Consider the following 17,670-nt stretch of genomic DNA (forward strand, 5'->3'; position numbering starts at 1 on the left):
AAATAAATTTAAGCTCTACTGGTGACTGGTGAGGGACCTGGCCTCTTGGGTAATGGCTGGATGTAAGGGCATTAAAGAAAAAGATGGGTTGAGAAAGAAAGATACAATCTGTGCTCGTGCTCTGCTTACACTAGGGTTTCCTTCGTCTGCCCCCTCTTTGCTGCCTGGAGCTTTTCTACAGGGTACAGATTCCTAGAGGAACACTGGCACTTCTGAAGGCAGCATGAGTCCAGACATTTGGAATGTGTTTTTACCAAGAAGAGAGGAGCTTTGAGCAAATCCTCACCCCCTGCACAGAGTGTATTCTCTTCCAGCAGAGGTGCGGGAAAGAGAACAAGACTTTACCTTTTCAGGAAGCCAGGAAACAACTGTAAAGGCCAGGCTCATGCTTCCAAGAAACACAACAGACACCTTGGGAACATGTGTTTAGAGTTAAGACAGAGTGGGCTTGTTTGTCATCCAGCCTCTCGTCTGTAGGCTGTAAAGCCCAGTCACCCTCACCGTTAACTGGTTGCTCAGGCACAAACTGGCTCAATTTCTTTAACATTCTCAGAGAGTTACAGGCCATTTCCCATTAGTGCTGCCTAAGTCAGGGAAGCTAAGGCCCAGCCAAGGGGACACTTCTCAGTCCCTGGGCAACTGCACATGGACTTGCCATCTCGTCCTGCACCCTGGCTGGGATCTGTCTCTGGTGAAGGGTGATTTTCTACAATTACAAGGTAATGTGTGTGTGATTACCCTTTGGAAACAAACAAGATCTGTTAGGTTCCTGGATTAATTATGGGGAACACAGCTGCTCAGACATACGACATGTTACTTTCTCTTTCACATGAACCTCTGCGTGTGGCTCCTTGGGCTGTGATGAGGGTTAACTGACAGGCCAAAGCAGGGTCAGGCTATTGCATATGCCGTTCATACAGGCCTTCAGAAGATACAGGAGTGGGGAAATCCCTACCCCAGATGCTCTGAGGCCCTCTCACTCATCTTCACATGTAACAAAAGAGGTTGCCACTGTTTGCTTTAGTCTTTAACTCTTTTGTGATCCTACAGACAGTAGCCCGCCACTCTCCTCTGTCCATGGAATTTTCTAGGCAAGAATACTGGAGTGGGTTGCCATTTCCTTCTCTGGGGAATCTTCCCCACCCAGGGATCGAAACTGTGTCTCCTGTATTGGCAGGCAGATTCTTGACCACTGAGCCACTGGGGGTGAGATGTGAATCCATGATTTTGAGGGATATAAAGTTATACAGTAAAGATGCTACTTTAAGTTATTGGTTAAAAAAGAAGAAGCCTGAACCAAATGATCCCAACTCTTCCAGTTATCACTTTCTTTGATTCTATAACTAAAACCTATGGAAGAAAATGTTAAAGCAGGAGAGAAGACCATGCCCTGCAGTGAAGAACTCACCATGATGAAGACTGGCAATGACCATGGAGAGAGATTCTAAGCCTCCACAACATATGCTTATTTAGCGGGAGACAATCTTCTTCTGGGAAGTCATTCTTACAATTGGCAAGTATCTCTTTTGTCCCAGCCTTTGTGCTAAGTGCTGGATGCTAGATCTACTGTGGGAGATAAACCAGGGCAGGTCTCTGTTTTCACAGAGCTTACAGGTCAGGGAAGTAGATAAGCAAAATGCAAATGGAAATAAGTGCTGTGCAGGTAAGCACCCTGAAGAAGACAACACACAAAGATGGAAAATAGATTTACGTGGGCAGGGAGGTTTTTCTGATGAAATGATAATCCATCACCTAAATTAATACTACTTCAGATTTGCTAGATATGGACTATGTGTCAGACACAATTCAAAGTGTTTTATAGCTCATATAACTCAATAACAAAAAAACAAACAACCCAACTGAAAAATGGGCAGGAGACTTAAATAGAAATTTCTCCAAAGAAGACATACAGTGGCCAACAGGCACATGAAAAGATGCTCATTATTGCTGATTATTAGAGAAAGGCAAGTCAAAACTACAACAAAGTGCCACCTCACACCAGTCAGAATGGCCATCATTAAAAAATCTACAAATAAAAAATGCTAGGGAGGGTTTGGAGAAAAGGGAACCCTCTTACACTGTTAGTGCGAAAGTAAATTGGTAAAGCCACCATTGAAAACAGTACGGAGGCTCCTCAAAAAACTAAAAATAGAGCTGCTATTTGATCCAGCAACCCCACTCCTGGGCATATATCCAGATGAAACTATAATTTGAAAAGATACAAGCACCGCTATGTTCATAGCACCACTATGCACAATAGCCAAGACATGGAAATAACCTAAACGTCTATCAACAAAGGAATGAATAAAGAAGACATGTAATACTGCATGCAATGGAATATTACTCAACCATAAAAAGGGATGGAATAATGCCACCTGCAGCAACATGGGTGGACCTAGAGATTATCACACTAAGGGAAGTAAGAAGTCGCTCCATCATGTCCAACTCTTTGTGACCCATGGACTGTAGATTGCCAGGCTCCTCTGTCCATGGAATTTTCCAGACAAGAATACTGGAGTGGGTTGCTATTTCCTTCTCTTAGAGGATCTTCCTGACCCAGGGATTGAACCTGGGTCTCCCGCACTGCAGACAGTCTCTTTACTATCTGAGCCACCATGGAAGCCCCAAGGAAAGTAAGAAAGAGAAATACAAATACAATATGATAACATGTATATATGGAATCTAAAATACAACACACATAAGTGGAAACAGACTCACAGACATAGAGAACAGACTTGTGGCTGCCAAGGGGAGTTTCTGGGGAAGGGAAAGATTGGGAGATTGGGAGTAGCAGATGCAACCTATTACATATGGGATGGATAAACGAGGTTCTACTGTATAGCACAGGGAGTGAGGGAAAGTCACTCAGTCGTGTCTAACTCCTTGCGACCCCCATGGACTACACAGTCCCTGGAATTCTCCAGGCCAGAATACTGGAGTGGGTAGCCTCTCCCTTCTCCAGGGGATCTTCCCAACCCAGGCATCGAACCCAGGTCTCCCGCATTGGGCACATTCTTTACCAGCTGAGCCACAAGGGAAGCCCAAGAATACTGGAGTGGATAGCCTATTCCTTCTCCAGCGGATCTTCCCAACCCAGGAATAGAACCGGAGTCTTCTGCATTACAGGCGGATTCTTTACCAACTGAGCTATGAGGGAAGCCCATATAGAACTGTAGTCTATATTCTGTGATTAAACCATAATGGAAAAGAATATGAAAAAGAATACATATATGTATAACTGAGTCACTCTGCTATAAAGCAGAAAATAACAGCGCTTTAATCAACTATATGTCAATCTAATTTAAAAAAGTGTTTTAGGGGCATTATCTATTTTTAAAGAAACTTTCAGACTGAAGTACAACATACAAGAAAGTATACACTTAATTGTACAGCTTGATAAATTATCACAAAGTGAAGTTACCATTATAACTACCAACCAAACCAATAAACAGAACACACTGCCAGCACCGCAGAAGCACTCAAGCCTTTTCCCATTACAGCTTCCCTCCTCATCCTCAGAGGTAGCAACGATCTCACTCCTGACCCAACTGGTTAGTTTCACCAGGTTTTGAACTCTATATACATACTCATCATTGCATTTACGAGATACATCCATGTTGCTGCATGCCATGGCAGCTTGTCTTTTTATTGCTGAATAGTCACTGTATGAACCCACCACAAGTGAACTATCTTACTGTCGATGGAGGTTTTAGGTTGTCCTCAGTTTGGGGCTACTGACGTTACCACAAACATTCCTGTTTGTGTCTTTGCTCCTATTTCCGTTGGGAACAAACCTCGCAGTAGAACTGCTGGGTTTCAGGGCATGTTCAGCTTCAGAAGCTACTGACAAATGGCCATTGTAAGTGGGAGGGTACAGGAATCTCAGATGCTCCACATGTTTGTAAACACTTGGGATTCAGTGTTTCCCATTTTAGCCATTTTGGCTGCTTTATAAGTTGCATCTTATAGTTTTAAATTTGAGCTTCCATAATGACTAATGAGCTTGAGCAGTTTTTCATGTGTTGACCAGCCTTTTGGATATAATCTTTTGTGAAATAAGTCCTGTTCACATCTCGTGCCCATCTTTTTAACTGGCTGCTTTTTGTCTGTTTGTTTGACAAGAGTTCTATATATACTCTGGATATAGTACACACAGAGGAATGTACAGGAAATATCTCATTACCTTTACACTCTCTTCATGATGGTTTCCAGTGAAAAGAGATGACTCCCTATATTACATTTGATAAAGTTTTCCTTTATGGTTAGTGTTTTTCAAATCTTCTTTAAGAAATCTTTGCTTATCCCCCAAATGCTGAAAATAATCTCCTATGTTATCTTCTGGAAGTGCTCCTGTTTTCAGATTTATAATGTAAATCTCCAGAACTTGAGGTTTTGGGTGTGGTATGGGGTGAGGGTCAAGAACCTTTATCCCCCACGAGGCTAGGGAGTCGACCCAGCAGAGCTCACTCTTCTGTCATAAACCCAGCTCACAAATGTGCGGCTCTATCGTGGGACATTCACGTCTGCTCCATTTATCTGCTCCTCTACCCTGTGCCGATACCACATTGACCTAGTCACTGGCTGCAGCTTTAAGATAAATCTTGAACCCCAGTATGGTAATGCCTCCAAATTTATTTTTCTTTTTCAAAAATGCCTCAGCTATTTTTAATCTTTTGCTATATTTAACTTAGTCTTCACAAAAACCCTGCAAAACAAAGTAGTTATAATTTTAACTAACATTTTTTTGGGAGCTACACTGTACGGCATGAAGGATCCTAGTTTCCCAACCAGAGACTGAACCTGGTCCCCTTGCAGTGGAAGCATGGAGTCCTAACCACTGGACCATCAGGGAAGTCAGGAGTAGTTATAGTTTTTATCCCATTTCATAGAGTGGTCAACTCAGAGGTTAAGTTGCCCTGGGGTCATATAACTTATCAAGTGATGAGAGGGGATTAGAACCCAGAATTATCGGATTCTAGACCTAAGACTTAGAAGTCCTTCAGATACTGCTTCCTTAATCCTCAAGCCAGATGAGCCCTCCTGGGCATTTAATATGAATGCATTACAATGTTAAGAAATTCCAATGTTCTAAGCCACCAACTTCCAGTTAAAAATCTTGTTTGGCAACTACAAAGAGCCACTGTTCTGGTGAGACTCAAGAAAACAAAGCAAGAAGTAAAAGCTTCCCGGCTTTCTCCCACAGCCCCTGTCTCTGGAATACAAGGGCCTGGGGGCCCGGTGCCCCTCCACCCCTCCAGCTTTCATTTCAGCCACCACTCCTCTTCCTTCTCGCCCCCCATGCCACTCTTGACTACTTAGATTGTATAAGCCCAGGCTTTTCATACAGCTACACTTTGCCTCAGGATGTTCTCTCCAATCTCTGGCTGCTACTTCCTTAAAAAACAAAACAAAAACACCACAAACTCTGGGTATCGGGCTGTCCAGAACCTCATCTGGGTTGGGCATTCCCCCTCTGCTGTGTCCTCCACTCCAGCCTGTCAAACAGCCCTGCAGTTCAGCCGTCTGTCTCTCCAACTAGCCCGTGAGACACGTGAAGCTTCAAATTCCTAAAAGGGGTCAGAGACAGACTTTTTTTGCTAAGCGCTATAATTACATGGTAGACTCTAAGAGGAGGCCTGAAAGAAATGGTTTCTGGTAAGTCCAGGGTGCACTCGTGGGTGCATGTGTGTGAGCTCAGTTGTGTCCGACTCTTTGAGACTCCATGGACTGTAGCCTGCCAGGCTCCTCTGTCCAAGGGATTTTCCAGGCAAGAATACTGGAATGGGTAGCCATTCCCTTCTCTAGGAGATCTTTCGGACCCAGGGATCAAACCCACGTCTCCCGTGTCTCCTGCATTGGCAGGCAGATTCTTTATCACTGTGCCACGTGGGAAGCCCACACTCTAGGTATGAGAGGCAGTTGCTAGGAGGCTTAGGGAAGAGGTGGCCATACCTTCTGTGATACACTCGGGCTTTGTGCTGAGAAAGAAATAGGACTAAGTGGTAGATAGGTCAGGATTAAATGGCCACATGTAGAAAGGCAGCTGTGGCTCATTAGAAGACTTCAGAAGTAAAACATGACCATGAGCACACAATTCAACTAGGAACAAGGCAGGTTCTTCTGAGATGTATTCATTCAACAAACTGAGAGTCTGGCACTGAGGGCAGCTGTCCCTCCCTCACCAGTTAGGAAGCATGGTGTAAGAGCAGGCTGGGGCAGGAATACACTGAAAAACAAGGAGTCTCTCCAATAGGAACATTTTCAAGAAAATGAGATAGGAAGTCCACACACTGGGGTAGAAGGAAAGACCACCTCTAGGCCCTTCTGAGCTTTGGACTCCCCAGGCTGCTCAGATACCTCCAGTCCTTGGTGTCAGCCCAAGGTGGCACAGCCAAGAATGTAAGATTGATTGATTGGTTGGTTGGTTTTTTTGGCTGTGCCCTGTGGCACGCAGGATCTTAGTTCTCTGACCAGGGATTAAACCCAAGCCCCCTATATTTGGAGCACAGAGTCTTAACCACTGGCCTGCCCGGGAAATCCCCATAAGCTTTATTTTCATAAACATCTTTCCCAGGAGCACCAAGCTGACCCTCTTTCACCACCAGAAAAATGGAGAAGTGGAAAAACTGTACAGTGTCCAACCCAGGTTTTTCATATTTTCTTAATTAATTTCCATTTCTTATGGCCACTTTGTTCACCAAAGGGCAAAGAAAGGATTAAAAGCCTCTCAGAGAAGGGAAAACCACTCTAGTCTTCCACATTTGTTCTGGTTTTCTCTACTGGCTTAGCTGTACTCAAAACAAGGACTTATTTTTCCTTCTTTTTGAAATTCAGAATCTAGGACATTTAGGGTTGTGGATGTTTTGGAGAATAGATCTTCTGGCATGGGATATATGCCTAATTAGCTATTTTTCTCAAAGGAGCAGGGCGGGGAGGGGGAGGATTGAGATTTGGGCAGTTTAGATAATTTAAGAAAATCTTCAAATAAAAAAGCTTCTGTCTCCAACTTTTATGCCTTATGTTAGAAATAAGTTTCCAGAAAAGAGATGTCAGAGAGGAGGTACTCATGCTAAAAGTTCCTACCTTTCCTGGAAAGGATTACTCCACGGGTTGCTAATATGAATGACTTCAGAGTGCCTGAAGAACTATGGACAGAGGTTCCTGACACTGTATAGGAGGCAGGGATGAAGACCATCCCCAAGAAAAAGAAATGCAAAAAGGCAAAATGGTTGTCTGAAGAGGGCTTACAAATAACTGTGAATAGAAGAGAAGAGAAAGGCAAAGGAGAAAAGAAAAGACATACCCATTTGAATGCAGAGTTCCAAAGAACAGCAAGGAGAAATAAGAAAGCCTTCCTCAGCGATCAATACAAAGAAATAGAGGAAAACAATGGAATGGGAAAGTCTAGAGATCTCTTCAAGAAAATTAGAGATACCAAGGGAACATTTCATGCAAAGATGGGCTCAATAAAGGACAGACATGGTATGGACCTAACAGAAGCAGAAGATATTAAGTAGAGGTGCTTAAAAAGAATACACAGAAGAACTATGCAAAAAAGACCTTCACAACCCAGATAATCACAATGGTGTGATCACCAGCCTAGAGCCAGACATTCTGGAATGTGAAGTCAAGTGGGCCTTAGGAAGCATCACTATGAACAAAGCTAGTGGAGGTGACGGAATTGCAGTTGGCTATTTCAAATCCTAAAAGATGATGCTGTGAAAGTGCTGCATTCACTATGCCAGCAAATTTGGAAAACTCAGCAGTGGCCACAGGACTGGAAAAAGTCAGTTTTCATTCTAATCCCCAAAAAAGGCAATGCCAAAGAATGCTTAAACTACCGCACAATTGCATTCATCTCACACACTAGTAAAATAATGCTCAAAATTCTCCAAGCCAGGCTTCAACAGTAGGTGAACTGTGAACTTCCAGATGTTCAAGCTGGATTTAGAAAAGGCAGAGGAACCAGAGATCAAATTACCAACATCTGTTGCATTATCGAGAAACCAAGAGAGTTCCAGAAAAATATCTACTTCTGCTTTATTGACTACGCCAAAACCTTTGACTGTGTGGATCACAAGAAACTGTGGAAAATTCTTAAAGAGATGGGAATACCAGACCACCTGTCCTGCCTCTTGAGAAATCTGTATGCAGGTCAGGAGGCAACAGTTAGAACTGGACATGGAACAACAGACTGGTTCCAAATTGGGAAAGGAGTATGTCAAGGCTGTACATTGTCACCCTGTTTATTTAACTTATATGCAGAGTACATCATGAGAAACTCTGGGCTGGATGAAGCACAAGCTGGAATCAAGGTTGCCGGGAGAAATATCAATAACCTCAGATATGCAGATGACACCACCCTATGGCAGAAAGTGAAGAAGAACTAAAGAGCCTCTTGATGAAAGTGAAAAAGGAGAGTGAAAACGTTGGCTTAAAACTCAACATTCAGAAAACTAAGATCGTGGAATGTGGTTCCATCATTTCATGGCAAATAGATGGGGAAACAGTGGAAGACTTTATTTTCTTGGGTTCCAAAATCACTGCAGATGGTGACTGCAGCTATGAAATTAAGACACTTGCTCCTTGGAAGAAAAGCTATGACCAACCTAGACACCATATTAAAAAGCAGAGACATTACTTTGTCAACAAAGGTCCATCTAGTCAAAGCTATGTTTTTTCCAGTAGTCATGTATGGATGTGAGAGTTGGACTATGAAGAAAGCTGAGCACCGAAGAACTGATGCTTTTTGAACTGTGGTGTTGGAGAAGACTCTTGAGAGTCCCTTGGACTGCAAGGAGATCCAACCAGTCCATCCTAAAGGAAATCAGTCCTGAATATTCATTGGAAGGACTGATGCTGAAGCTGAAACTCCAATACTTTGGACACCTGATACAAGGAATTGACTCATTGGGAAAGACCCTGATGCTGGCAAAGATTGAAGGCAGGAGAAGGGGATGACAGAGGATGAGATGGTTGGATGGCATCACCAACTCGATGGACGGGAGTGTGAGTAAACTCCAGGAGTTGGCGATGGACAGCGAGGCCTGCACGCTGTGGTCCATGGGGTCGCAAAGAGTCGGACACGACTGAGCGACGGAACTGAACTGATTTATTTTCTACAGATATGAAAATCTATTCATAACATTTTTCTGTTTGGGCAGGGGAAGTGGCTACTGGAAAGAATAAACAGAAAGCTGGCCAGAAAACCACAAAGCACCTTTCTTCCAGGATGTTCTCTACCAAGATGGCAGGGTCACGGGTGATGCCGCACAGGAGTGTGTGACACATGGTTTGAGCTCAGGGTCGTTTGCTGGGTAGGAGATCATCTTGAAGATGCCAGTGGAGTTTAGCAGACCCTGGTGAACCTGGTGGTCGTGGCCAGGTTCACCACAGTGAAGTGAACACCATGAGCTAAGGCTGCCACGGCCAGACATATGCCAAGAGAGGGCAGGGGTGGGCTGATGGCGCCAATGCTGAACAAGCCCTTTTGAGCAGAGTGACAACTGCCACAGGGCACCAGCAGCACCCTCGCTCCTAGGCAGGCACCGAAGACAGGCAGTAAGCAAACCAACCCTGATCCACCTGATCCACTCCTGCTTTTTGATTTACTGGGGAAAAAAAAAAAAGTGTCTGGTAACTCCAGCTGCCTGAAAAGTAATGACTTTCGGAGAAGCAGAAGCCCTGACTAGAAAAGGGCTCTGGGTCACGGCAGGAAGGAGGGCCTGAGGCCAGGCCTCACACTCGTGTGTGAAGGGCCCACACGGAATAGCCACAGAACATACAACAACTGTACCTGGAAATGACAAGCGTATGTTCCAAAGATAGTTACCATGTACAGAAAGAGGGACCTTTGTTTACATTCTTAGTGAAAAGCTCATTTTAAAGATTTAAAATGTGCTGAAAACCCAGTCTTTTTTCCCATTTGTTTTCAAAGGAGGAATCTCCTTTAAATACAGGACACAAAAGATGACAATATCCCTATTTTCAGGAATATAGATCATATATAATGAATCTGGAAACCATATTCCACAGGAAAAGGGAAATGAGACTCTAGATGTGCATTATTAGGCCATGGGGATTCTTTTCTCTATGTTTTAACTTTCCAGATTTAGAACCTGGGCTGTGGCTGGGCCTGTGTCTTGCTCTGCCTGAAGACCATGGACATGCGGATGCCCACGCAGGTAACAAGTCCTGCAGGGATCATGCCCTGCGTTTCTGCCCCACTGTCATTGCTGACACACCTGTGCCAAGAGGCTAACACTGGCCCACTCCTTATTGAAGGAGAAAGTATGTAAAAAGACAGACAACTGGGTAAACCCTGTGAGTACAAACTACAAAGTCCTTTTTCACTTCCTAAGAACTTTACTCTATCCTCCTATTTCTAAAGCTTTTTCTAGGTTGGAAATATTCAAATGAGAGATGGCATTAGATCCTAGCCAAAAGAAGGTTTTGTAAAACACTGAATGCTGATCAGAGAAAGGAATAACCAGCCTTGTTAAAAGCACACTCAGAAGGATGCCAAAATAGACTAGAACCGCATATAAACAGCATGGATTGCATTAACAGGTCTCCCGGGGTGAGTGGAGAGTCTTATCCCCACTCTCTTTGCCTACCTTGTGCTCACCCCGTGGTTATGTAACCTTTAGAATGGAATCTGGAAATTCTTCTGACCCTGCCCTGCTCACTGATACAGCTGAGCCAGTGGCTGGCAGGGGCACAATCTAATAGGCAAAACTGGAAACGCACGAACTCAGCCCTCTGGTCTCGGCCCAGAGACTGTGCAGGCAGGGAAAGAAAGACGCGCCCCTGTCTCTCCCCTCCCCTCCTCTGGCCTAAGTTTGCACTGACTTCACTCAACAGGCACCTGACCCTCCCAGATGAGCTGGGAGGGGCTAAAGCGCCCTGCTTGGCCATGGTAGGGGTGGAGGTGCAGCAGCAAACAATATTTAAGATGCTCAGTTTGTTGAGCATTCAGACTTGGGAAGAAAAGCTACGGGCTACCCAACTGAGCTGTACTTTCAGAAACGCGAATTTTGAGAAAGGCTAAGAAAGAGCAAGGAGAGAGAGAACAGCAAAGTGGTAAGTCCATTACGAGTGAAAGTCTTAGGTTTTAATCTGCCACAGCTTTGCACACCTCAGCTGGGCATAGATAGCTAGGTTCCCCTGAGGAAGAGCCTTCCTCACCCAGGCCCACGAAAGATGCTGAAAAAGACTCTCTCGGCTGTGGCGTGGCTCTGCATTTTCCTCGTGGCCTTTGTCAGCCACCCAGTTTGGCCACAGAAGCCCCCTAAGCGCAAGACCCCGGCAGAGCTCACCGCAGCCACCTGCTGTGAGGAGGCAAAGGCGCTCCAGGCCCAGATCGCCAACCTGAGCAGCCTGCTGAGCGACCTGGGCAAGAAGCAGGAGAGGGACTGGGTCAGCGTGGTCATGCAGGTGATGGAGCTGGAAAGCAGCGCCAAGAGCATGGAGACGCGGCTCACTGAGGCCGAGAGCAAGTACTCTGAGATGAACAACCAGATTGGCATTATGCAGCTGCAGGCAGCGCAGACGGTCACCCAGACCTCGGCAGGTAAGGAGGACGCAGCCTCACGCTGCTCGCCACCTCCCGCTCACACAGCTGAGTGCCTTCCGTCTGCAGCCCTGCTTCTAGGTGATGTGGTCAGAATGCTCCCTGGGGTTTCTCATGGAATTTAGTTTCTTGGGTATGTGCCACCAGCTCTAGTTTCTCTTTTGCAAAGGCTTACAAAGTATTTCTTTTGATTTCTAAGATGCTGTAAATTTACCCAGGTCTATCTTTACTCCTGCAATGTTTCGGCATACTGAAGGTATGAATCGCCATCCTGGAGCACAGAGAGATCAGGCGGTCTGCCCAGAGTCACACAGCAAGTCTTAGAGCTCACGTATTCCCGATTAGTCCATTTCCTTGCCCAGAGCTGACTGGCTGTCCCCTCAGTCCCAAGGAAGTAGGAACAAACACCAAAATCATAACATCTCTAGAAGCAAAGTTTTTACCAAAAACAGTTTTCTCGGGTTCCTGGGATTTAGTGGGCTGGGCAATAATGGAACTTGGTTGTCCTATTGGCCAATCTCACTCTTCTCACTGGCTCAGAATTAAGTGCACAGACACTGCTCAGGGCATCTAAGGAGTCCTTTGTGTTCAAAAAGGACTGGTTCCTCAAGGTTCCTCAATTCTATATTTCTACTTTTTTCCCCCACAATCTCAAAATTGTCCCTAGTCATACAGGAAAACGCAATGCTGAAATTTGCATTTTTTAGTAGGCCCAAAATAAGATACGTTTACTACTCTTTTCTTTTGCAAAACAATTCTTAGTTTCTAGTTAGCTTGGCTCAGACAGGCCAGGTGAATTCGTTGTTTAGACAGAAATTTGGTTTTCTGAAAATATCAGCAAATTATTAGTTACGAGGAGCAGAATCTATAGATATGTCACTTCTTACTGATACAAGAACAGAGTAAGTCACTGGTAATCCTTAGTTCAAATGAAGAAAAAGTTTTAACTGGAAATTAAGCCTAAAATTTTGTGTAAATCACTTTCTCAGTATGTACTTCCTGACCCTCAGCTTGGGACAAGAAAGGTATTTTCAGTCCATTTTTCAGACAAGTGAGTCCTGATTTGGGTCTGTGAGATGAAACAGATACGCAGGTGACCAGGGAAGGTAGAGGAACCTGACCTGTACCACCTCCAAACAGGTCAAGGAGCTTCTTGGGCGTCAAGGGCAGCTCCCTTGCCGGGCCTCATCCTTCTACTGCCCAGGCCCTCATTCCTTACTTCCCTTCTCTACTAGCAGATGTGGGGGCACCTTTACATTCTGTAAGGACTTAGCCCCTTGGAGAGAGCAGTAACAGGAAGTGAAGAACTCTGATGGCAAAGACAAGGGTCTCCCATTTCCCCTCTGCAAAGCACTCTGCCTCAAACAATTCCCACCATGGAAGAGTCACCATCTGCAACCGTGTCCTCTTCTTGAAGGCTGAGTGCAGTGATCACCAAAAAAAGAACTCCCAGAGAGGCAGGGAGCATCTTCTGGCCAGGCGAGGGTTTCTGCTTTCTGATCCTATTTGGAAAGGCTGTCCCTTCCACAGTGCTCTCTGATATTCAGAACAGGAGACACAATCCCTCCTAAGGCACTAGCCCCCAGGGCAACTGAGGAAACATTAAAATCAACCAGAGAGAGAAAGCCAGCCTGCTCAAAGCTCTCATTTCCTTGTTTTAATAACAGTGCCAGGGGAAGGCCTGCAGGGGTTCCTTAGACTGTTTGCATTTTCACTTGTCGAGCAGTGTTGAATTAAGGTGGAGAAGATAAAATTATAAATCTTTGCTAATAAGGGATTTGGTAAGCAGTAGCCATTACCTCTGAAACACAACAAAACAAACAGAAACAATAAAACCAAACCCTCTGAGATCCTCTTGACTTTTCTGGGAATAGAGGTCTGCTGTCCCAGAAGCTGAATCCATTAAACAGTAGCATCTGTTAGTGGCCCTCATGCATTATAAAGACTCCAGAATTCATGCCCTAGAACCACAGCAGGATAATTTACTTCAGCACAAACCTTAAGCATGTTTGTACTGCTGTGCAACTCAGGTGAAGGGCTTCCCTACCTCTCAGCCCTACCACCATTCAGGCCAACCTATACCTATTCCAGATCTCCTGATATCCATGTCTCCCAAGTCTGGACACTGGCAGCAATGAACACTCCTATGAATTTTGTGGTAGAAGGAAGTCTCCCTTTTAAACTTTCAGTGTAGATGCAGCAGGGGTGTGGCCAGCCCTGGAGCCTGGGCCTGGATGCTCACCCTGTGGCTCACTCCTGCAGATGCCATCTATGACTGCTCATCCCTCTACCAGAAGAACTACCGCATCTCTGGAGTATATAAGCTTCCTCCCGACGACTTCTTGGGCAGCCCTGAACTGGAGGTGAGGCCGTCGCAGCTCACTGCCTGGGTTGTCATCTCTTCTCTACCTACTCAAAGACTGGGGACAGCAGGGCTAGTCAGTCTAAAGAGTGGGAAACTCAAGACAGGGACGCAAGCACACCAAATACCAGACAGCGATCTAAACACTCCATTTACAGGGGGGAAAAAGTCCAGCCATCTGTTTGGCTCCTTCAAATCATTACCAACCAAACACTAATCCTTCTGATGTGGTTAGATCACGTTCTCACCACAACCTACGTGCTGTGAAGTCTCGCCACGGCCTACGGCAGTTACTCTTTGGGGAGGAGAAAACAGAGAACATGTAGGGAGCATGTCAGAGGACCTGGATGCTTTTCCTTCAAACTACGTGCACTTGCTCTCATCCTCGATTTGATCTTTCTCAGCAAATCACCAGCCTGCCCAGCTTGCCAATACTGGGGAGAATTGCTACCTAGTGAGCCAGTGGCTGTGGAAGGGCATATGTCCATCAACTCTGGGGGCAAGAGAAGGTGAGAAGCCGTGCTCAGGCTTACGTCGCCTGTCTCGGCGGGTCCTGACCAGGGCGTCCCCTCCGTTCCAGGTGTTCTGTGACATGGAGACTTCAGGCGGCGGCTGGACCATTATTCAGAGACGGAAGAGTGGCCTCGTCTCCTTCTACCGGGACTGGAAGCAGTACAAGCAGGGCTTTGGCAGCATCCGTGGGGACTTCTGGCTGGGGAACGACCACATCCACCGGCTCTCCAGGCGGCCCACTCGGCTGCGCGTGGAGATGCAGGTGAGCACGAGGCGCAGTCCCCAGGATTGGACCAGGGCTGCCACGCCCAACTCTGCACAACTCTGGGGTGTCATTCCTACTTCTTTCCACCATCGGCTGGGATACTTGCTATGATGGTTTTCCTGCAGGTTGTAGGACAGTTGAGGAAGAATAGGTTTTTTTTTTTCACCCCTGTATTTTTCATAAAAGTGAGACTGCAGGTACAGGAGAGGCCAGACTCAGGCCAGAGCAGAGGAATCCAATAGTCAGCTGGGCTGAAAGACTGTTCCCTGCCCTGGCCTGGGATATAAGGACCTCTGCAAGCAAACCTTATTGATGTCAGTTAGTTATCTTCCTTAAAGGCCCTGAAGCGTCACTATATTCTCAAGTTATTCTTATGACACCTCAGAGTAGGATACAGCAAAACTCAGGTCTACACTTCACAGACAGCAGAAGAGAGAATGAAGGGGAAGAGAAAGAGAGACTAATCAAGCCATATGGGGACTAAGGAGGGAAGCCTGATCTAGGACTCTTGCTGTCCGATTCCCAGGTTAGTGTGTTAAACTAGAGACAGACAAGTAAAGTCTTGCTACGTTCCCTGCAGTAAGAAGACATATGGCTGCAGCTAGAGAGAGAAAAGAGGGGCAGGGTGGTATGACAGGAGGCCCTGCCAGTTTTTCTAAGGCTCTGCCTCTCCTGACAGGACTGGGAGGGCAACATGCGCTACGCCGAGTACAGCCACTTTGTTCTGGGCAATGAACTAAACAGCTATCGCCTCTTCCTGGGGAACTACAGCGGCGACGTGGGGAATGATGCCCTCATCTATCACAACAACACAGCCTTCAGCACCAAGGACAAGGACAACGACAACTGCTTGGACAAGTGTGCCCAGCTCCGCAAAGGTGAGAGTCGGGGTCTGGAGCGGGGAGTTCAGAGGCAGGGCCACAGTCCTGGTGGAGGAGAAAGTGGATTTATAGCTGCACAGTCAGTTTTCTGGCTTTGTACTCCTTTGTGACACTGACCCTAATGGCTTCAGTACATCACTGCTGCCCAGGGTGTCAGTGGTCTCTGAGGACACCAGAGGACTGACTGTTTCCCATGGCAGGTGGATACTGGTACAACTGCTGCACAGACTCCAACCTCAATGGCGTCTACTACCGCCTCGGGGAGCACAACAAGCATCTGGATGGCATCACCTGGTATGGCTGGCACGGCTCCAGTTACTCCCTCAAACGAGTGGAGATGAAAATCCGCCCGGAAGACTTCCAGCCGTAAAAAGAGGCCTGCTCTGGAGGAGGACTGGAGAAACCAGAGGCTGGGAAAAGGGCAGAGGAGGAGAGGGAGGGAGTCTAGAAAGGGGAGGGATGGGAAGTGGCCCATCATCTTCAAGGAGAGGGGGGTCTCTTAGGAGAACAGGACTCTGTGCTGAGAATGTTAAAGTATGTGGGAGGAAGTATTTAAATGCACCAGGTCCAGACACACTCTTCTCAGGGGGTTGGCCTGAGGGGGCTCCCTGCCTGTGATCCCTGACGTAGCAGCAGCTTCTCTTTTCCACACAATTTTTCTGTGGAGGAAAAACAATTGTGAGTTCATTTTAGCCATTTTGCCTGAGGCCGAGGTGATGTGAGGGCAGAAAATGAACCGTATTGCTTTGATTCTCTTGGGTGTTAGAGAAAGGAGTGAAGGGGGTGGTGGGGGCGAGGGGTTTCTATTTTTAAACCCAATGAAATTACCTTCAGTCTACACACTTTTTTTTAAAAAAAAGACAAAACTTGTTCGGCTGGAGGTGAATGGACCCAGGCTGGAATTGACCGGAGGAGGCTCCAGGGTTCTGGGCCTTGCACTGGTCTCTGAGCACCTCCCCTGCTCAGCCTGGATCAGGTGCAGCACTGAGAGGCAGGGAGTAAGCCCAGCGCTGGCAGGAGCTCAACTGGAGGGGAAGATAAGTCCCTGTGGACCCTCGCACAAAACTGACTTAAAATTTTCTCAGTCAATACAGATACATCTATTTTTATTTACTTTATGAGAAAAGGGATCAAAAAGCTTCCTCTTTTATCTCGTCTATAAAAAAATGGCTGAAACAGGAAAGTAAATGGCACCATGGTTAATAAATAATTCATGCTGCATATAAATAAGCATTTTGCTTTGTAAAAATAAAATACTGTAGTTTGTTTTCAACATTCAGTTTTTTTCTTCCTTCCACAATAAAGTCTTTTAAATCTTGTTCCTTTTAAAATGATTACTATTACCACTGAGGGCATGGTGAAAAGTTTTAAGTGAAAAATCAGAGTGAGCCATGAGGACGAGACTCTGGGTGTGCTGCAGTCTTCAGGGATACCCAGGGAGGAGCAGGAAGCTGAAGACAGAAAAGCAAGGGAGAGAAAGGGCAGCAGGAGCTGGACGAGGTCAGACTCTGGTCTACCCACCTGACCCCCCCAGAGGCTGGGGCCACTGCCTGGATTCAAAATATTCTGCAAAGCAACACTCCTACTTTCTACCTGAGCAAACTTACATACACAGAGGGAAAAAAATATCTTTAGTCATCACAGATGTCAAATAATTTTGGCCTTCAGGAAGTAATTTTTCTTTCCCAAAAAGAACCATTCCCTTGAACCAGTCAGGGTAAGGTAAGCATAATTCTCTAAGTGACTATTTTCTAATGTACCTAGGGTCCTTTGATTGTTGGGAACCCACTTGACCTTAAAAACAAGATCATCAGGATTTTCAAAGAAGTAAAGTGAGTAGAGAATAAGTATATTGAAGCAGGGCTTCCTATGGGACAGGCAGTCAGACAGAAACTTCTTGAAGCAGGCAAGGGATCTGAGATGCTCAGAAGCGGGCACAGTGCTGTTTGGAGAGAGGAGAAAATGATTAGGAGATGAAGAGAAGGACGAGCACAAGATGACTGGGGCAGAAGAAGCTAGTAATTCTCTCATAAACTATATACCCCACAACTAAAGAAAACGGAGGCTCTAAGCAACA

The 17,670-nt window shown here is 45.8% G+C and overlaps 2 protein-coding genes across 2 annotated transcripts in view; one reads left to right on the plus strand and one right to left on the minus strand.

The window, feature by feature from the left end:
- The window catches only part of MTOR (mechanistic target of rapamycin kinase), a 123,315-nt gene that overhangs the window by 51,602 nt on the left and 54,043 nt on the right, over nucleotides 1–17,670 (minus strand). The gene's annotated exons all lie outside the window — the stretch shown is intronic.
- Nucleotides 11,105–16,188, plus strand: ANGPTL7 (angiopoietin like 7). The gene is made up of 5 exons (XM_006076733.3): nucleotides 11,105–11,572; nucleotides 13,835–13,935; nucleotides 14,515–14,709; nucleotides 15,392–15,590; nucleotides 15,794–16,188. Exons 1-5 carry the CDS (start codon nucleotides 11,203–11,205, stop codon nucleotides 15,961–15,963), a joined length of 1,035 nt encoding a protein of 344 aa, XP_006076795.1. The 5' UTR covers nucleotides 11,105–11,202; the 3' UTR covers nucleotides 15,964–16,188.

The sequence above is a fragment of the Bubalus bubalis genome, chromosome 5, assembly GCF_019923935.1.
Source record: "Bubalus bubalis isolate 160015118507 breed Murrah chromosome 5, NDDB_SH_1, whole genome shotgun sequence".
Classification (NCBI taxonomy): Eukaryota; Metazoa; Chordata; class Mammalia; order Artiodactyla; family Bovidae; genus Bubalus; species Bubalus bubalis.

Excerpts from the sequence above, each read along its gene's own strand:
- ANGPTL7 (XM_006076733.3), top strand. The coding sequence starts at position 11,203 with ATGCTGAAAAAGACTCTCTCGGCTGTGGCGTGGCTCTGCATTTTCCTC. Across the intron at positions 11,573-13,834 it reads GGTCACCCAGACCTCGGCAG|ATGCCATCTATGACTGCTCA; the intron begins GTAAGGAGGACG and ends TCACTCCTGCAG. Across the intron at positions 15,591-15,793 it reads GTGTGCCCAGCTCCGCAAAG|GTGGATACTGGTACAACTGC; the intron begins GTGAGAGTCGGG and ends TTCCCATGGCAG.